Source organism: Strigops habroptila, chromosome 1 (assembly GCF_004027225.2).
Source record: "Strigops habroptila isolate Jane chromosome 1, bStrHab1.2.pri, whole genome shotgun sequence".
Lineage (NCBI taxonomy): Eukaryota > Metazoa > Chordata > Aves > Psittaciformes > Psittacidae > Strigops > Strigops habroptila.
The window spans coordinates 826,517-843,025 of record NC_044277.2 but is presented as its reverse complement, the minus strand read 5'-3'; the positions used below and the strand labels follow the sequence as shown (position 1 = coordinate 843,025).

At 51.2% G+C, this 16,509-nt stretch overlaps 1 protein-coding gene across 2 annotated transcripts in view; it reads left to right on the top strand.

The window, feature by feature from the left end:
- The window catches only part of ARHGAP39 (Rho GTPase activating protein 39), a 113,669-nt gene that overhangs the window by 80,546 nt on the left and 16,614 nt on the right, over positions 1-16,509 (top strand). For both annotated transcript variants that reach the window (XM_030478029.1, XM_030478039.1), the window contains exon 3: positions 7,251-7,331. In XM_030478029.1, the coding sequence (XP_030333889.1) occupies positions 7,251-7,331 (81 nt within the window). The remainder of the gene's footprint in view (positions 1-7,250; positions 7,332-16,509) is intronic.

Sequence of the window (16,509 nt, the reverse complement as noted above, 5' to 3'; positions counted from 1 at the left end):
GGTGCTCAAATAGAAAGGTTTAACCCCTGGATACCTTCTGCTAGAGGAGAAGAGCAAACAAGCCATGGGGTGTAGTTGCTCCTGGCTGCTGGAGGGTTCTGTGTCCTTCAGCCCCAGCAATTCATAGTGTTGGCCTTGCTGGGAGGTGGCATAAAGCAGATTCCAGGTCTTCCAGCATTAAAAAATACATTAAAATAATAAAACAACCAGATGCCAATAGATGGAGCAGAAATTCCCACTCAGTGCCCAGTTTCCACCTGCATCCCTGGTGGATACACAGCGGTCCTGTTCGTTCAGCTTAGCCAAACCATGGCACCCTCCTGCATGCTAAAGTCTCTTTATCCCCATATCCTGGCTGCAAAAATCACATTCCTTCCTTGATCTCCCCCTCTGGAAAGCTTTGCTGAGACCTCAAGGACACTGGGACCTCTTAAAGGAGAGAATTCCAAACACCAAGGAGCTCTTGGAAGGGTTGAGGATGCTGCAGCATGGTCAGTTGTGGGTCCTCTTGCCATGAGGGTGATTTACCTGCAAACCCAACCTTATTCTCACCAGAAATGGGATGGTGTGAGGTGTCCCTGCCCATGGCAGGGGGTTGGAACTGGACAATCTTAAGGTCCTTTCCAACCCAAACCATTCCGTGATTCTCTGATTTTGCTGCAGTGACTCAATGGAAGGGGAGATGCTGTTGGGTAGAAAGGGGAGATGTGGTTGAACCTGGTGGGTTTGATACTTCCAGCTGGGATGGGGTGGATGGGAAGCTTCAGAAATGTCCTTGTAGTGCTGGCAAATGGTTAAATCCATGTGGAATGGGTGTGGAAAGGGATAAAGCACAGGATGGGGATGCTGTGATGGGGTGTTGGCTCCATGGCCATGGGGATAGCCCATATGATCAGAGGGGGTTTTGTCCAGCTCTGATTTCTATAGCAAAGCACAGCTGAAGAAGGAGGCCTTGCTTCTGCTGACCTGCAGGGAAGCTTCCAGGGATGCTGAGATTTCATCTGATGCTCTCGGCCCTGGACAGATAAAGCAGAACATGAGCTGTGCAAATGAGACATTGATTTTGATTGTGGTGATAGCAGCAAAGGGCAGAGACAGTTCAGACACTGGTGCCTGGAGCTTCTCACCATGCAGGGTGTCCTTGTGCTTCAGGGATGGTTTCTGACCACAGAACATCTAATTCTATCCAGTAGGCTGCTTCTGTATCTGTCCAAGTCTTAAAACTTGGGAAAGAGGCTTCAGGTGAAGAGTGTTACAGACAAAGCAGGAGTTTCTTGTGGAGCTTAAAATCATCAAACCATGGGATGGTTTGTGTTGGAAGGGACCTTAAGGCTCATCCAGTTCCAACCCCCTGCCGCGAGCAGGGACACCTTCCACTAGAGCAGGTTGCTCCAAGCCCCTGTGTCCAACCTGGCTTTGAACACTGCCAGGGATGGGGCAGCCACAGCTTCTCCCTTCAACCCCTTCCAGTGTCCCACCACCCTCATGGTGAACAACTTCATCCCAAGATCCCATCTAACTCTTCTCTCTTCCAGATGGAGCTGTTCCTCCTCATCCCATCCCTGCATCCGTTGTCCAAAGCCCCTCTCCAGGTTTCCTGAAGCCCCTTTAGGCCCTGGAGCTGCTCTAAGGTCTCCCCTTAAGGAGCCTTCTCTTCTCCAGGCTGCCCCAGCCCAGCTCTCTCAGCCTGGCTCCAGAGCAGAGCTGCTCCAGCCCTCGCAGCAGCTCCGGGGCCTCCTCTGGGCTCGCTCCATACATAACGATGGGAGCCAAGCTCTTGGATGATGACCCATCCAACAAAGCACATGGATATTTGGAGATGGCTGTGAGCGGACAGTGCATTTCCCGTGTAAAACTCACAACACCTCAAGATTCCACTCCTGTTCCTCATTCCATTCTCTAATATTTTAGGGGGAAAATGTCCATATCTTGCACTTTTTGCTCTAAGCCAGGCTGGAAGAGGAAATCAGGGATGTAGCTCTCATCCCTGTTTCCTTTTAATATCCTCTCCTTGAATTCTCCACTTTCTGCTGCAAAACAGGACCTGGGATTAGATGGGTATTTGCCTAAGGATGTAACGATGGAATGTGACGTAGATCCTCAAACTGCAGTTCACAGAACTCCAAAGAAAACCATCTTCTACCTCCTATCAGAAGCAGGGGCTGTAATTAAGGATATGAAGCCTTCCAGGGCAGTGATTAGAGCAGGGGATTAGGAGCTGGGATTTCAGTTCTATTCCTGGCCTTGCCATCGAGCTGTGCTATTTCAGTCCAGTCCCTTTCCCTTCGTTCTAAAAATAAATGGAATGCTGCTCTCGGAGTTGCTGTGAAATGGTGCCACTTCCTATCCCAGGGGGAAAATGCTTCATTTCCTGGTTTTCCTTAAATTTAGTAGATGTTTGCTGCTCTGACAAAGGTTCCCATGCTAAAACTGCCAGAAACAAACTTGTTTCTCTATGGGAGCCTTTGAAATCCACAGTTTAAGGTATTAATGGAACATCACCTTTGAATGTCCTCCACCCCAACTGGGAGAAGGTCAGTGCTGGGAGAAGGTTCCCAGCAGGAATTGTGCCTTTTGCAAATGCTGAGTGAGGTGGGAGGCAGCTCCAGATGTGCTCCTGCCCCTTCCATGCTCCAGGGATGGTGTTGATGCTCCTGCTCCTGATGCTCTCTGCTCTTTTGAGGTTCAGTTTGAAGCTGTTGGGTGTTAATGCTGGTCTTGGGCCACCTTTAGACGTGACGAGCTGTTTAAAGATAGAATCATGGAATGGGTTGCTTTGGAAGGGACCTTAAAGCTCATCCACTTCCAACCTCTGCCATGGTCAGGGACACCTTCCACTAGAGCAGGTTGCTCCAAGCCCCTGTGTCCAACCTGGCTTTGAACACTGCCAGGGATGGGGCAGCCACAGCTTCTCCCTTCAACCCCTTCCAGTGTCCCACCAACCTCACAGTGAAGAACTTCTTCCCAATATCCCATCCAACTCTTCCCTCTTCCAGATGGAGCTGTTCCTCCTCATCCCATCCCTGCATCCCTTGTCCAAAGCCCCTCTCCAGGTTTCCTGGAGCCCCTTTAGGCACTGGAGCTGCTCTAAGGTCTCCCCTTCAGGAGCCTTCTCTTCTCCAGGCTGCCCCAGCCCAGCTCTCTCAGCCTGGCTCCAGAGCAGAGCTGCTCCAGCCCTTGCAGCAGCTCCAGGGCCTCCTCTGGATTCACTCCAACAGCTCCACGTCCCTCTTGTGTTGGGTGCCCCAAAACTGCTCTTTTTTGTGCCCACCAAGTGTTGCATCAGGGATGGAGCCGATGGGTCTTGCAGCGCACGTGCCCTGTGTGTGCTGAGGTGAAGTAGACCTCACCTGATGGCAAATGTTGGGAGCTTTTAGGAGCACCTCCTGTATCTCAGCAGCACATTGAACACCTCGTCCAGGCATCTGTCTTAGTGACTGTCATAGAAGACATTTGTCAGTAGGGTTTGGAGTCTGGCTCCAGTATAATTAGGGTTGTCCAAGATCCCATTAGTCAAATAAGGGATTAGGAGGAGTCCTGGATCCCAGCTGTGTTTGGGCAGATGATGGGGGGCTGGTGCAGGAGGGTGGGAGCCAGAAAGGCCCCTTTCTTGTGGCATTTGAATGACTGATTTCCCCTTATTAAGCTGCCTTAATCCCCTTGGTCAGGGCAGTGCTGGTGCAGGCAGCATGGATGGAGCTGCAAGAGCTCAGTGTGTGTTCTGGGCCCTGTTTTGGTGCAAATCTAGGTTTGTTGGTGCACAGAGTTGTCTGGAATAGCTCCAGTGTCTCAAAGTCAAGATTCCTGAGCTGCAGCCTCAGATGTGGGGTTAGTGAGGAGATCTCTTCTCATGGTGGTAAGATGACCATGGCAGGGGGTTGGAACTAGATGATCTTAGGTCCTTTCCAACCCAAACTACTCTGTGATTCTATGGTGATGTTTGTTGTCTCTCAAAGTAAGTTAACATGTCACAAGGCCTCTTTTTTAATGGAATAAGCACTCACGTTGACGTTTATGGAGGAATAACCATTTAGTTTGCATTTAGCACAACACACAGCATTTTAATTGCATCTTACTCTAATGCAAGTCATGGAATCGTGGAATGGTTTGTGTTGGGAGGGACCTTAAAGCTCCTCCAGCTCCAATCCCCTGCCCCGGGCAGGGACACCTTCCACTAGAGCAGGTTGCTCCAAGCCCCTGTGTCCAACCTGGCCTTGAACACTGCCAGGGATGGGGCAGCCACAGCTTCTCTGGGCACCCTGTGCCAGCGCCTCAGCACCCTCACAGGGAACAACTTCTGCCTTATATCCAACCTAAATCTCTCTGTTTCAATTTGAACCCATCACCCCTTGTCTTATCACTCCACTCCTGATGAAGATACATGAGGATGTCTTGGCAAGTGTGCAGTGATTTCATCGTCTTCATGAATATGAAGGTGCTCAGCACTGATCTGAATTGGGGTTTGGTTCCTCCACATTAGACACCTCCTTGATTGCTGCCATCCAGGATGGAATTGCTCTTGGTTTGGTTTAGTTGAGTTGACTTTAGGGACAAGTTCAGAACCTGAGTTGCAGATAATTCTAGTTTTAGAGGAAGATTTGGTGCTTCTGGTAAAATAAATGGGCCTGAAAAGCTGATTATATTGACTTTAGTGCATTATATAGGACAACAGGACTGAGATGTTGGTACAGAACCTTCACCTCCCAACAGAAGCTGGAGAAAAGGGGAATACATTGAAAGGTCTTAAAACACATGGTCTTGAGTAAGGATTCTGCTTCAGCTCTTGGTCCACCTACAAAAGAAGGGACATTGCTAAAGTTAAGGTTGCACCAACCCCACCGTGGTTTTGTCTCCTTTTCATGGAAGGAGGAGGACATGGAGGAAGATGTAGAACATGTCTTTGGTACCAGTGATGTACAACCTCACTGCTGTGGAGTGATGGGCTCCAGATAGTCGTGCCACTTGTCTTAAGTTGTGACATCCTGGTTTAAAGGTGTCTCTTGATGGTTGTTTTGGTCTTCAACTTGTTCTTGTAGAGGTGTGGGCTTTGGCCATGTTCACCAGCTTTATGGAATAGAAGGCAAAGGGATGGTGTAGGCAAGAACTGATTGGATTGGGAAGGAAGAGGCTACCCAAGGGAGTGCCATGTTGAGGGTGGCATTAGCAGGAGTATGGTGTCATCTGCAAGGGTGGCAGCAACCTGCCCACAGCCCTGAGCAGTTAAAGGTTGGTCAACATTACCCTGATCATGGAGTGTCTTCTCAGATGTTTCTGTGGACATGGATGATGCGAAGGTGGTTGGGAATGGCCAGCATGGATTTCCTATGTGAGTCATGGTTGACCAACCTGATTGTTGATGGTATGACTATGAATCTGGATGATGGGAGCATCTGCCTTGACCCTAGCAAGGGTTTTGATGTACCTTACATGGCATCCTTGTGTCCAGGTTGGGACATTAGAGTCTAGACAGGGACGCTAATAGATGGGTAAGAAAACTGGATCCTCAGGCTCAGAGGGTGGTGGTTAATGGTTTGCACCCAACCTGATGGTTGGCTGTGGGGGAAACTCCTCCCAGGCCCTTCCTGGGACCTGTCCTGTTCCACATCCTTATCAATAACTGCAGAGGAGGCAGAAGTCACCCTCATCTGCAGATGAGCTGCTCGGCTTGAGGGCAGGGCTGGTGGTCAGAGGGACCTGGAAGAGTGAGGACAGGCTGGGAGGAACCTCCTGGAGCTCAGCAAGGCCGGATGGAACAGTTGGGATGAACTAACCCTCTCTGGGCAGTGGCTGGGAACCAGTTCTGAGGACCCAAGTTTATGCTAAATGCAGGTGAGCAGCACATGTTGGTAGCAAGGGAGGGTGGTGGCATCCATCGGACCCATAGCCAGTAGGTCAAGGGAAGTAATTATTCTTCATTAGACCAGAGTTTTGGGTTCTCCAGGACAAGAAAAGCTTGATAAACTTGGGTGAGTTCAATGGAGAAACACCAGGATGATCAGGGGCTGGAGAACATAATGTGTGAGGAGAACATGAGGGAGCTGGGCTGGCTTTTCATGGGGGAGAGAAGGTTTTGGGGACACCTCAGGGCACCCTTCCAACATGATTGCAACACTGCCGTAGCAGGACCAGTTGACCTGTTGGTTAGAGCAGGTTTTGCTCCAACATCAGTAACCTGGAGACCCAGAACCAAACGTGGGTCTGCAAAATGTCTTCAATTATTGATGGAGAAACAAAACATCTGTGAACTCAGCACCTTTGTCTTCCAGAACGTTGGGTTGTCTGGTGGAAGAGTCCCAGTTCCCTGATTGTCTCCTGCTTGTGGTCTGATATTTCATAGGATCATGGAATGGTTTCTGTTGGAAGGGACCTTAAAGCTCCTCCAGCTCCAACCCCCTGCCACGGGCAGGGACACCTTCCACTAGAGCAGGTTGCTCCAAGCCCCTGTGTCCAACCTGGCCTCGAACACTGCCAGGGATGGGGCAGGGATGGGGCAGCCTCTGCGCATGTCTTTCCAACATGAACCAGCCCTCATGTTGGACACAGGTCTTAGTCTTGGTCACATGCTGTGACCTCGTGACATCTTCTTGCTCAGAACTTGCTAAAATCACCCCAAAAATCTGGGCATTGAACATCCTGCCCCTCCAGGTGCTTCTTTTCGTGTTTCTCCAAGCAGTGTGCTCAGATAGGGTGTCTCTTGGAGTTGGTTGGTAGCTGTTGGTGCTGTGACCTTCTCCCGTGAGGGCTCTGTGGGCTCAGACGTAACCAGCTGCAACATGTAGATGAAAATGGGCTTAAAAGGGTTTTTCTGGTGCTCAACACCTCTCCCATGTTGGCTCTGACCATGCGAGGAGCAAGAGCGATGCTCAAGGTATGAGGAAGGGCTTCACTTGGAAAGGACCATGGTGGAGACAAAGCTATGGGATGTTTGGGATCTGTCCAAGCATGTCTAGAGCCATTCTTCACCAATAACATAGATTAAGGGAGAATGCGGTGTTTGCAGGGTGTGAAGTGAAGCTGGAGACAACCATGGAGAACTTGGTCATCATCTGCTCCACAACTGATAAACGACCCCAAGCTTGGTGTGATTTGATGCGAGTAGGTCCTGAGTGCAGAGTCCAGGCTGGTGGGACCAGGAGCCTGCCTCTATGGATGGATCTTCGCTCATCCTAGAGCAAAGGAGACTTTACTAAGGGCATGTCCATGTTGCAGTCACCGTTGGTAACTCCTTGTTCACTCTTCCTGTGTTGCAGCTCGTCGCCTTCTGGAGTGTTTGAGAAGGAATATGACATTTATCGGGATTACAGTGCAGAAGGTCAACTCCTCCACTACAGGTAACCCAAGTTTCCCTCTGGTATCAGGGTTGGGTTCTGCCGGGGGTGAGATGGGGCTGTGGGACAACCCAGGTGCTGCTGGTTGACGTGTGGGAATGGGACAGTAACACCAGTGTCTTTGTGCTCTTCTGATCCTCCACATCCCCTTCCCATCATGTGTTAATGTTTTGTAGCTTTACTACAACCCTTAAATAAACCTTAAGATGTATTGTGAAGGTTCTTCGGAGGAGGAACCATCCATCCTCTTTATGTGGTGGTCCTCTTTTGAGTGGATCCTACCCATGACCACAAACTGGAGCAGGACAGGGGGAGCACCAGTGCTGTCTGCTGATGGGATGACACCTCAGGGTGGGCTCCTGGTCTGAGGGGTCTCATTAGGCTCCACCATTAGGACAGGACTCACCTGATGCTGATGGCACCCAAAACGTGCCATCAGGCACCATCAAGGCCGATGGCTTGAACATCTACTGGAACCAGTTTCTAGACTCTTTCCTAGAGGTTTTGCATTGACTAGAAGCAGGTTCATGTGGGTATGGATTTAATCCATGGATGCAGCAAGCCCAGGTGATTCCATGCCCTATCTCCATAGGATCCTGGAGGTGGAAAAGCCTCCTGAGAAATGAACCATCTCTTCAGGCCTTTGGGTCCTGCTGCTTTCAGAGGCTACAGGAAACCTGGAGGGGGGCTTTGGACAAGGGATGGAGGGACAGGCCAAGGGGAATGGCTTTAACCTGCCAGAGGGGAGACTGAGATGAGCTCTGAGGCAGAAGCTTTTCCCTGTGAGGGTGCTGAGGCGCTGGCACAGGGTGCCCAGAGAAGCTGTGGCTGCCCCATCCCTGGCAGTGTTCAAGGCCAGGTTGGACACAGGGGCTTGGAGCAACCTGCTCTAGTGGAAGGTGTCCCTGCCCGGGGCAGGGGTTGGAGCTGGATGAGCTTTAAGGTCCCTTCATCCCAAACCATTCCATGATTCTATGATTCCATGATCATCAACCCCAAGTGCAGCTTTGGGGTTCAGCTGCCTGGGTCACCAGCAGCATCTTCAGGAGCAGGTAAGGATTTTTCCTCTCCTTGGTGCTCCCAGACCAAACTGCTGAGATCTCCTAATGGAATGAAGATTATGGGTGTCATTAAGAGGATGAAGTCTTGCTCCATCTGTCTAGGAGGCATCTGCCTCCAAATCCCACGGAGACAGGCAATCACCATAAACCTTCTTAACCCTTTCCTCTTCATCCCTTCTGCTTGGTGGTCCCTGGAGCCCAGTTCTTTGATGGCCTCATTTTTCCTCCTATGGTTCTGTTGGTAGGGTTGAACTCTACTAATCCATGCAATGGGGTTTACCAAGGGGTCTGTTTGTGGGACAAATCCCAGGTCTCTTGTTGTTGTCCCACACTTGTGTTGGCCAGTCAATGGGTGGAGGGTCCAAGGTCGCTAGAGCTGGTCTTCAGATCATCTGAATTCATCTCCTCTCCCAGCACACAGCTCCTGAGACCCTCTTTGTTTCGTAGAGCTGATGGGGTGGAGGTCCTGTGCAACACAGAATCATGGAATGGTTTGGGTTGGAAGGGAACTTAGAGATCATCCAGTTCCAACCCCTGCCATGCAGGTGGTCAGGGCTCTATGTTCACCAGGAAGATTCTGGAGCTTCCTGGTTGAGGGAAATGCAGCGTGTTGGACATGGAGCAGCAAAGCATCAATGACCTTGTTCTTCCCTTCTGCTCCCTGGGAAGTGGGAGGTTCATAGAATCATAGAATCAACTGGGTTGGAAAAGACCTTTAAGATCATCAAGTCCAACCATTCCCAGCTCTGCCAAGGCCACCACTAACCCATGTCACTGAGGCCTCGGCTACACGGTGTGTGAACACTTGCAGGGACGGTGACTCCAGCCCTGCCCTGGGCAGCCTGTTCCAATGCCTGAGCACCCTCTGGGGAAGGAATTGTTCCTCAGCTCCATCTAAACCTGCCCTGGTGCAGTTTGAGGCCGTTTCCTCTTGTCCCTTGTTCCTGGGGAGCAGAGACCAGCCCCCTCCTGGCTCCAGCCTCCTGTCAGGCAGTTGCAGAGAGTGAGAAGGTCCCCCCTGAGCCTTCTCTTCTCCAGACTGAACCCCCCCAGGTCCCTCAGCCGTTCCTCATCACACTTGTGCTCCAGGCCCTGCACCAGCTCTGGGAAAGGAGGATGAACCTCTCCTGACAGCCTCATCTCGTGCCTATGCCCCAGTGTTGCTGCTGTCGAGGAGCACTGTGACAGTAACATCACGTCTCACCTTCCCCTGACATTGCAAAGGAAGCCAGATCCTTCCCCATCAAAGCCCCACGTTGACACACGCGGCCGACGGCTCCTTCCTGCTGGAGCTGGATTTTCCCTCTTTTCCTTCACGTGAAAGGGATGAGCAGAGGCTCAGCCCAACGTACAACTGCTTCTCCTTGATAGGAACGTTTGTTATCTCCTCAGGTGGGATCGGAGCTCGATCTCTGCTGTGGTCAGCACTTCCCCTGTGCTGACACTGCTGCAGACCCACGTCAGGATGGAGCAGAGCTCTCTGCTTCCTCCCGCTGTCCTGAAAGAGCTGCTGCCGAGCAGGGGCTGCAGCGCTGCGGCTCCCACGGGCTGGGCTTGCTTCCAGAGCCCGACACGCTGCCAGGGCTGGAGCACTGATGTAGGTACGGAGCAAGGCCGGGAGCTGCTGCAGCATCAGGATGAGGAGATGCTCCAGGGAGACCTTAGAGCAGCTCCAGTGCCCAAAGGAGCTCCAGGAAACCTGGAGAGGGGCTTTGGACAAGGGATGTAGGGACAGGCCAAGGGGAATGGCTTTATGCTGCCAGAGGGGAGACTGAGATGAGCTCTGAGGCAGAAGCTCTTCCCTGTGAGGGTGCTGAGGCGCTGGCACAGGGTGCCCAGAGAAGCTGTGGCTGCCCCATCCCTGGCAGTGTTCAAGGCCAGGTTGGACACAGGGGCTTGGAGCAACCTGCTCTAGTGGAAGGTGTCCCTGCCCATGGCAGGGGGTTGGAGCTGGATGAGCTTTAAGGTCCCTTCCAACACAAACCATTCCATGATTTAGTTTAACAAACAGGGAATGTGAAATCTACTTGGACAAGAGCTAAAACCCACTGTTGTAGGAACTCGTCATGCTCATGGTGACCAAGCAAGCAAGTCTGCTGATCTGCTAGTTAAGGACATGTCACTTCTGTTCTCTTTGTGCTTCACAGCTAATTCCTCCTGATGATAAAGGCTGCTCCGTGCTCTATGTTCCCTCCTCCCTCTCAAGAAGAGGAAGATCTCATCCTGTTCCAGTGACATTTGGGTTTCAGGGAACAGGCTGGTTTGGGTGGTTGGTTTAATCACACATCTGAGATGGGGAGAACAGCCCTGGCTGCCTCCTGGGGATCTGGTTCAGCTTCCCGCAGGCATCTGTGCCCATCCATGCTGTGTCTGACATGGAGACCAGGATGGGTTGTGCTGAGGATGTGCCAGCTTGGCAGACCATGAGCTTGTGCTTCCTCTTGGTGGGTTCCTAATGAGACTGAAGCTCACTGGAGACCCCCAGCCACCATGGCTTGTCCTTGTGTAGCTTGAGAGGTTGATGATCCCAACCAAGAGGAGACCTTAGAGCAGCTCTAGTGCCTAAAGGGGCTCCAGGAAACCTGGAGAGGGGCTTTGGACAAGGGCCTGGAGGGACAGGCCAAGGGGAATGGCTTTAACCTGCCAGAGGGGAGACTGAGATGAGCTCTGAGGCAGAAGCTCTTCCCTGTGAGGGTGCTGAGGCGCTGGCACAGGGTGCCCAGAGAAGCTGTGGCTGCCCCATCCCTGGCAGTGTTCAAGGCCAGGTTGGACACAGGGGCTTGGAGCAACCTGCTCTAGTGGAAGGTGTCCCTGCCCGTGGCAGCAGGTTGGAGCTGGAGGAGCTTTAAGGTTCCTCTCAAACCATTCCATGATCCTACAATGAGAACTCATGACCCAAAGCAAGCCCAAGGCTGCTCCCTGCTGTGCCAGGCTGGTTTTACAGCAGCTCTGGATAACCAGGAGAGCTCAGCCCAAGCTACAGCTCAGCTCTGTCCTGCCCCATCCAGACCATTGCTAGGATGTGAATTTGACCACAGAAACCAGTTTAGCATCACTGGGGTCAGTGCAGAGGTTGGGAATCTTCATCCTGGCCCTCACACCTCTGTCCTAATAACCATTTCATTGCCCAAGCAACACAGATTCCATCTCACTCTCACTGGTTCCTGTAGGAATTGGGTTGGACCAGTTTGCAGGTTTCAGATAGAATTAAGTCCAAGGAGAACATGAGATTTCCAGGCATGTAGAGAACAGAGATTGCATGTCTCGGTGTCCCTGCCTATGCCAGGGGCTGGACCTGGATGATCTTAAGGTCCTTTCCAACTCAAACCATTCTAGAATTGATTCTAGAAGGGTTGGAGATGTCACGGTGAGGTTGTGGTCACCACTGGTGACCCCTAATCTCATACAAGCTGTAAGAAATCAGGTTTTGAGCAGGAATTTAACATTTTAGGTACAGTTTAAGCTCTGGGATATTTATATTTGCTGTAAGCATGTAATTCTATCCATGCAAATTTTGAGCAACATCAATACTTGGAGATGAAAAGCAACGAAGTCTTACGGGTGGTGGGGTTTAACCTGTCTTCCTCCCCCCTAATTTAGTCATGAATTATTCCTAATTCACGATTTTCATCATTTTATTACAAAGTTGAGTTTTCTGGTGCCTTTTGGGCAATGATAAAGCCTGGGTGGTTCTCCTAAGGGCAGTTTCCAAGCTGGAGAATTGAGGAGGGATCATCATAGGGTTCAGTCTGAAGCCTGGACATCCTGCTGCAGAGGCTCTTCCCAGCTTCCCACCTTCTCCTATGCTATTTGGAGGAAGATACTTGTGTTGCTGGAGTGGCCTCAGGCACCGTGCCAGGCACAGGGAGGTTTTCCTGCTGTCGAAATCACTGATCCCGGGTTTCACAGTGGGATGCCAATGGGAACAGCAGCCGCCCATTGCCGGCTGTGGCACTGGTACCCAGCTGGGAGGAAACGGGGCTGGGCTTCATCCCTTATCCTTCATCCCTCTTCCCTCATCCTCATCCCTCATCCCCATCCCTGGGGGATTGCTTTCAGTCCCATTTATCACCACATGAAGGGATCTTAAAGCCATTAAAGCTCGGGAATGTGAGGAAAAGGCACAGGGAGAAGATGCACCTGGCTCCCACGGCCAGGAGAGGAAGGTGAGGAAGAGCAAGGGCATGGGGATGGTGGGAACAGCCTGGGAATGGCACAAGGACCTGGTGGCATTGCGGGGTGGTGGTGGGGTGCCCAGAAATCCTGGGTTTTCCCAGTGGCTGCGAGCCCTGATGCATTCCCAAGCCTTGGAAAACAATCTATTTGGATTGATCATTCCGACCTGGGATTTATTCACTGGTCCTGCACTGATTTAACCATAGAATCATAGAAACATGGAACGGTTTGGGTGGGAAAGGACCTTAAAGCTTCTCCAGTTCCAACCCCCTGCCATGGGCAGGGACACCTTCCACTACTGTAGCTGCCGATGGCTGATGTTAAAGGTGTCGTGGTAGAAATCATCAGTATTAAAAATATACCTATAGTTTTGGTTGTTATAACTGGGTTTTGGCTAAACTGAGCTGTGGATGGTCCTGCTGCCAGCATGGACATGGAGCAGGGTGAGGATTGCTTGTGTCCCTGCAGCAATTCCTGGATGAGGGAGATGGAGAACGTACAGTGGAGCCCAGCAGCTCCTCTAAGCTCTGTCATTGACATTCCAAAGGCTGGAATAAGGTTGTAGAGGGGGTATTTGTGCAAGAAGGGAGATTTAAAAGCACAAATCACTTGAGTGCTTTGGGAAAACCCCTCCCTTAAATAAATGACATATTTCAATCCATGGAAATGAGGAAAATTGGGACAAGAAATCAATTTTGGCTGATGGAAGATGAGGAGGGATTTGAGAAGCAGCTTGTCGTGGAAATCTTCCGCACCAGAAGGAAAATAGCAAAGGGAGCACGGTGCCAAGCCGGAGAGAACAGAAATACTTGGAATTCCTGGAGGATTCCCTGTGCCAGGAGGGTTCAAACCTCAGCAGGGCTCCTCCTCCTCTCCACCAGCATCACCTTGCAGTTACGGGAGGGACTGAGCTGCTCATGGCCACCTAAGAAGGCAATTCCCACTATTCCTTTCCTAGGGAGAAGATGAGATTTAGATGCTTCCTAGTGTTTTCCAGGGAAGCACCACAGAGCTTTCAGGTTTATTACTTCATATTTGGATGGAAAGCTCTACCTTGGGTTCATGATTTGATGGGCAGCGCTGCTTCGCATGGATCTTTATTCCTATTCCCTGTTGCCGGATGCAGTTGCTGCCTGAAATATGAATGTGAGCTGCAAATCCGGGAGTTAAGAAGTGCTTTCACCTGTTTTGGGTTAAAAACCCTGGATTTAGGATGGATTCGTATCTGTATGGGGTTGATCGTAGAGTTGAAGCATGAGGGTTTTGGAACTAGATGGTCTTGAGGTCCTTTCCAACCCAAACCATTCTGATTCTTTGAGCATCACTTGGTGCTCAGCTCTTATTGCTTTGTGGTACCCAGGTTTTTAACTTGGGAGCTGTTGGGGTGGGAAATGGGCACCAGATCAGGCAACTCTTCCTTATGGAGCAGCTATGGATTTGCAGCTTCCTCCCTTCCTCCCTGGTGCTCCTTATGCAGGCCAAAAGCCCATGGGTGATGGGGGCAGGACAGGGTGAAGGTCCTTGGAAGAAGAGGAGAATTGGGAAAGTTAATGGTGTGGCTGCAAAACCCTTCTTCATCTATAGAATCCCAGAATGGTTTGGGTTGGAAGGGACCTTAAAGCTCATCCAGCTCCAACCTGCTGCCGGGGGTAGGGACACCTTCCACTAGAACAGGTTGCCCCAAGCCCCTGTGTCCAACCTGGCCTTGAACACTGCCAGGGATGGGGCAGCCACAGCTCTTCTGGGTGTCCCATCACCCTCATGCCAGTCCCATCAGTCCTGGTGGCTTCTCAACCATGGTCCTAGCTGGTGGTATGAGCCAGAGGGGAGGTGATGAGGATGTGCTGGCCAGTGACACAGGCTGTAGTTATGACAGATAGGAACAGTGTGAGAAGAAATGAGTGTTCTTTGTGGTGGGATGAAGGAAGAGACCTTGGTTGATGTCCAAGGTGATCGAGCGCTGGTGGGTTCATAATCCCTTCTCACCCGCTGGCTCTGGACTCAGCACCTTGGTGCTGGTGGGAAATCAGCCCATTAATGATGGAGGGGGATGAAATTGGTCCTTGGTGGTCTCCATAGTGGATCTATCTTCTCACCTCACTCATCGTTTTAGCTTGTTGAAGCTGGGAGATGCATCCAAGTATTCCTTCGTGTTTCTGACCTAGCAAGGCTTTCCTCATCACCTTGCCCTGGTACTTTCTGCCATTGAGGACATGGTCCTACAGTTGTACAGGGAGTTTTGGTGGTCTGGAAGGGCTCAATGGGTGGTTGAGATCCATCAACCAATGTGCAGGGACCCAAACTCATGCAGGTCTTCAACAGCAAGAAGCTGGCAGGAGGCTCAAGTGCTCAGGAGCTCAAAGGCTGCTCTGGAAAGGGAAGGAAGGAAGGAATTGTTCTCCACATCCCCTGGAGTGAGGACAAAGTCGTGGGCAACGAGGTGGTGGAGCCTCATGCAGGGAGACATTTATCTGAGCCTCTTTGTGGGCAGAACCTGGTATTTGGACTCACTCCTCCATTGTCTGAAGGGCAGAAAGAACAAGTTCTGTGGAAACATAACTGGGAATGAGAGAGGAATGAACTGGGAGAGCAGATGGTGCCACTGGTACCTTCTGTGCCAGCAGGGACTGGGTGATAACACCATGTTCTGGCCTGTGCTTTGGAGACAGCAGCAAACCAGCTCAGATCCCTCCATAAAACCACCTCTGTTCTTCCTCCTGAGTGTCCCTGGCCTGGATGTCACCACCCAAGGACTTGAAATGTGGAGTGAGCAGATGAGCTTTAAGGTCCCTTCCAACCCAAAGCGTTCCATGACACCTCTGTGAAGGTCAGGGTTGGGTTTTCAAACCCCCCTTGAGCCATTTATCATCCCTGCAGGAGCCAAACCACAGGCTGAGGTTCATCCCCTGCCCCGTTCCCCACCATGGGCTTCCTTTGTGTAGAGTCTGAAGGTTTTGGACTTCTAACTTCTTTCTAAACCATGCTTGGATCCACCTCTGGGATCCTGGAACCAGGGGAAGGTGTTAATCCAGGCAGGGAACTGGATGGAGGGGTTGAGCAGGGTTAATCCTAGGTGCTGCATGGAATGGAAAGCAAGAGGTAGGAGAGATGGGGCTGTGTATAGGTGGCTTCTCCTTCTCACCTTGGGATGGGAGATCCCAGCAAGGAGATGGTCCAAGGTGGGACCATGGTGGGGTGAATCCCCACTCCCAGCAATGACTGAGCACCCAAACAGCCATGAAACTGTCCCAAATGTATGTTTGACCCAACACTTGTCCCCAGCATGTGGTCATGGTCTCTCCTCCATAACCATTTGGCTTCGAGAGCTCTAAGGCACAAGTAGGGAGGGTCCCTTCAGGGTTGTCATCTAGAGATGTTCTCCAAGTGGTGTCATGGCTTTTTGGGGGCCTGGCTTTCCAGCCTGTGCATCCTTCCTGCACCATGGTGGTTGTTGATGTCTATGGGAGCCATGGAGAGCTGATGGCTGGTGCCACTGCTATTGGGATGGTGACAATGCTCTGGTTTCTCCATCACCAATGTGCTCTTCACCTGATGGAAGAGTCTTGGCATACTTGGGCATGTCCATCCCTTGGGTTTTGGGTGTCCCAGGGCAGCAGTACAGTGGTGTCTATCACTTGTGGACCTTCACTCCACCATGGACGTGCTCTTCACCTGATGGAAGAGTCTTGGGGTGCTTGAGCATGTCCATCCTTTGGATCTTGGGTTGTCCCAGTATGATGGTTTCCATCACTTATGGGCATGAGGGACCTTCACTCCATTGTGGACATGCTCTTCACCTTATGGGAGAGTCTTGAGGTGCTTGGACATGTCCATCCTTTGGGGTTCAGGGTGTCCTAGGGTACTGGTACAGGGTTGTCTATCACCTATGGGCATGAGGGACCTTCACTACGTCACGGACATGCTCTTCACCTGATGGAAGAGTC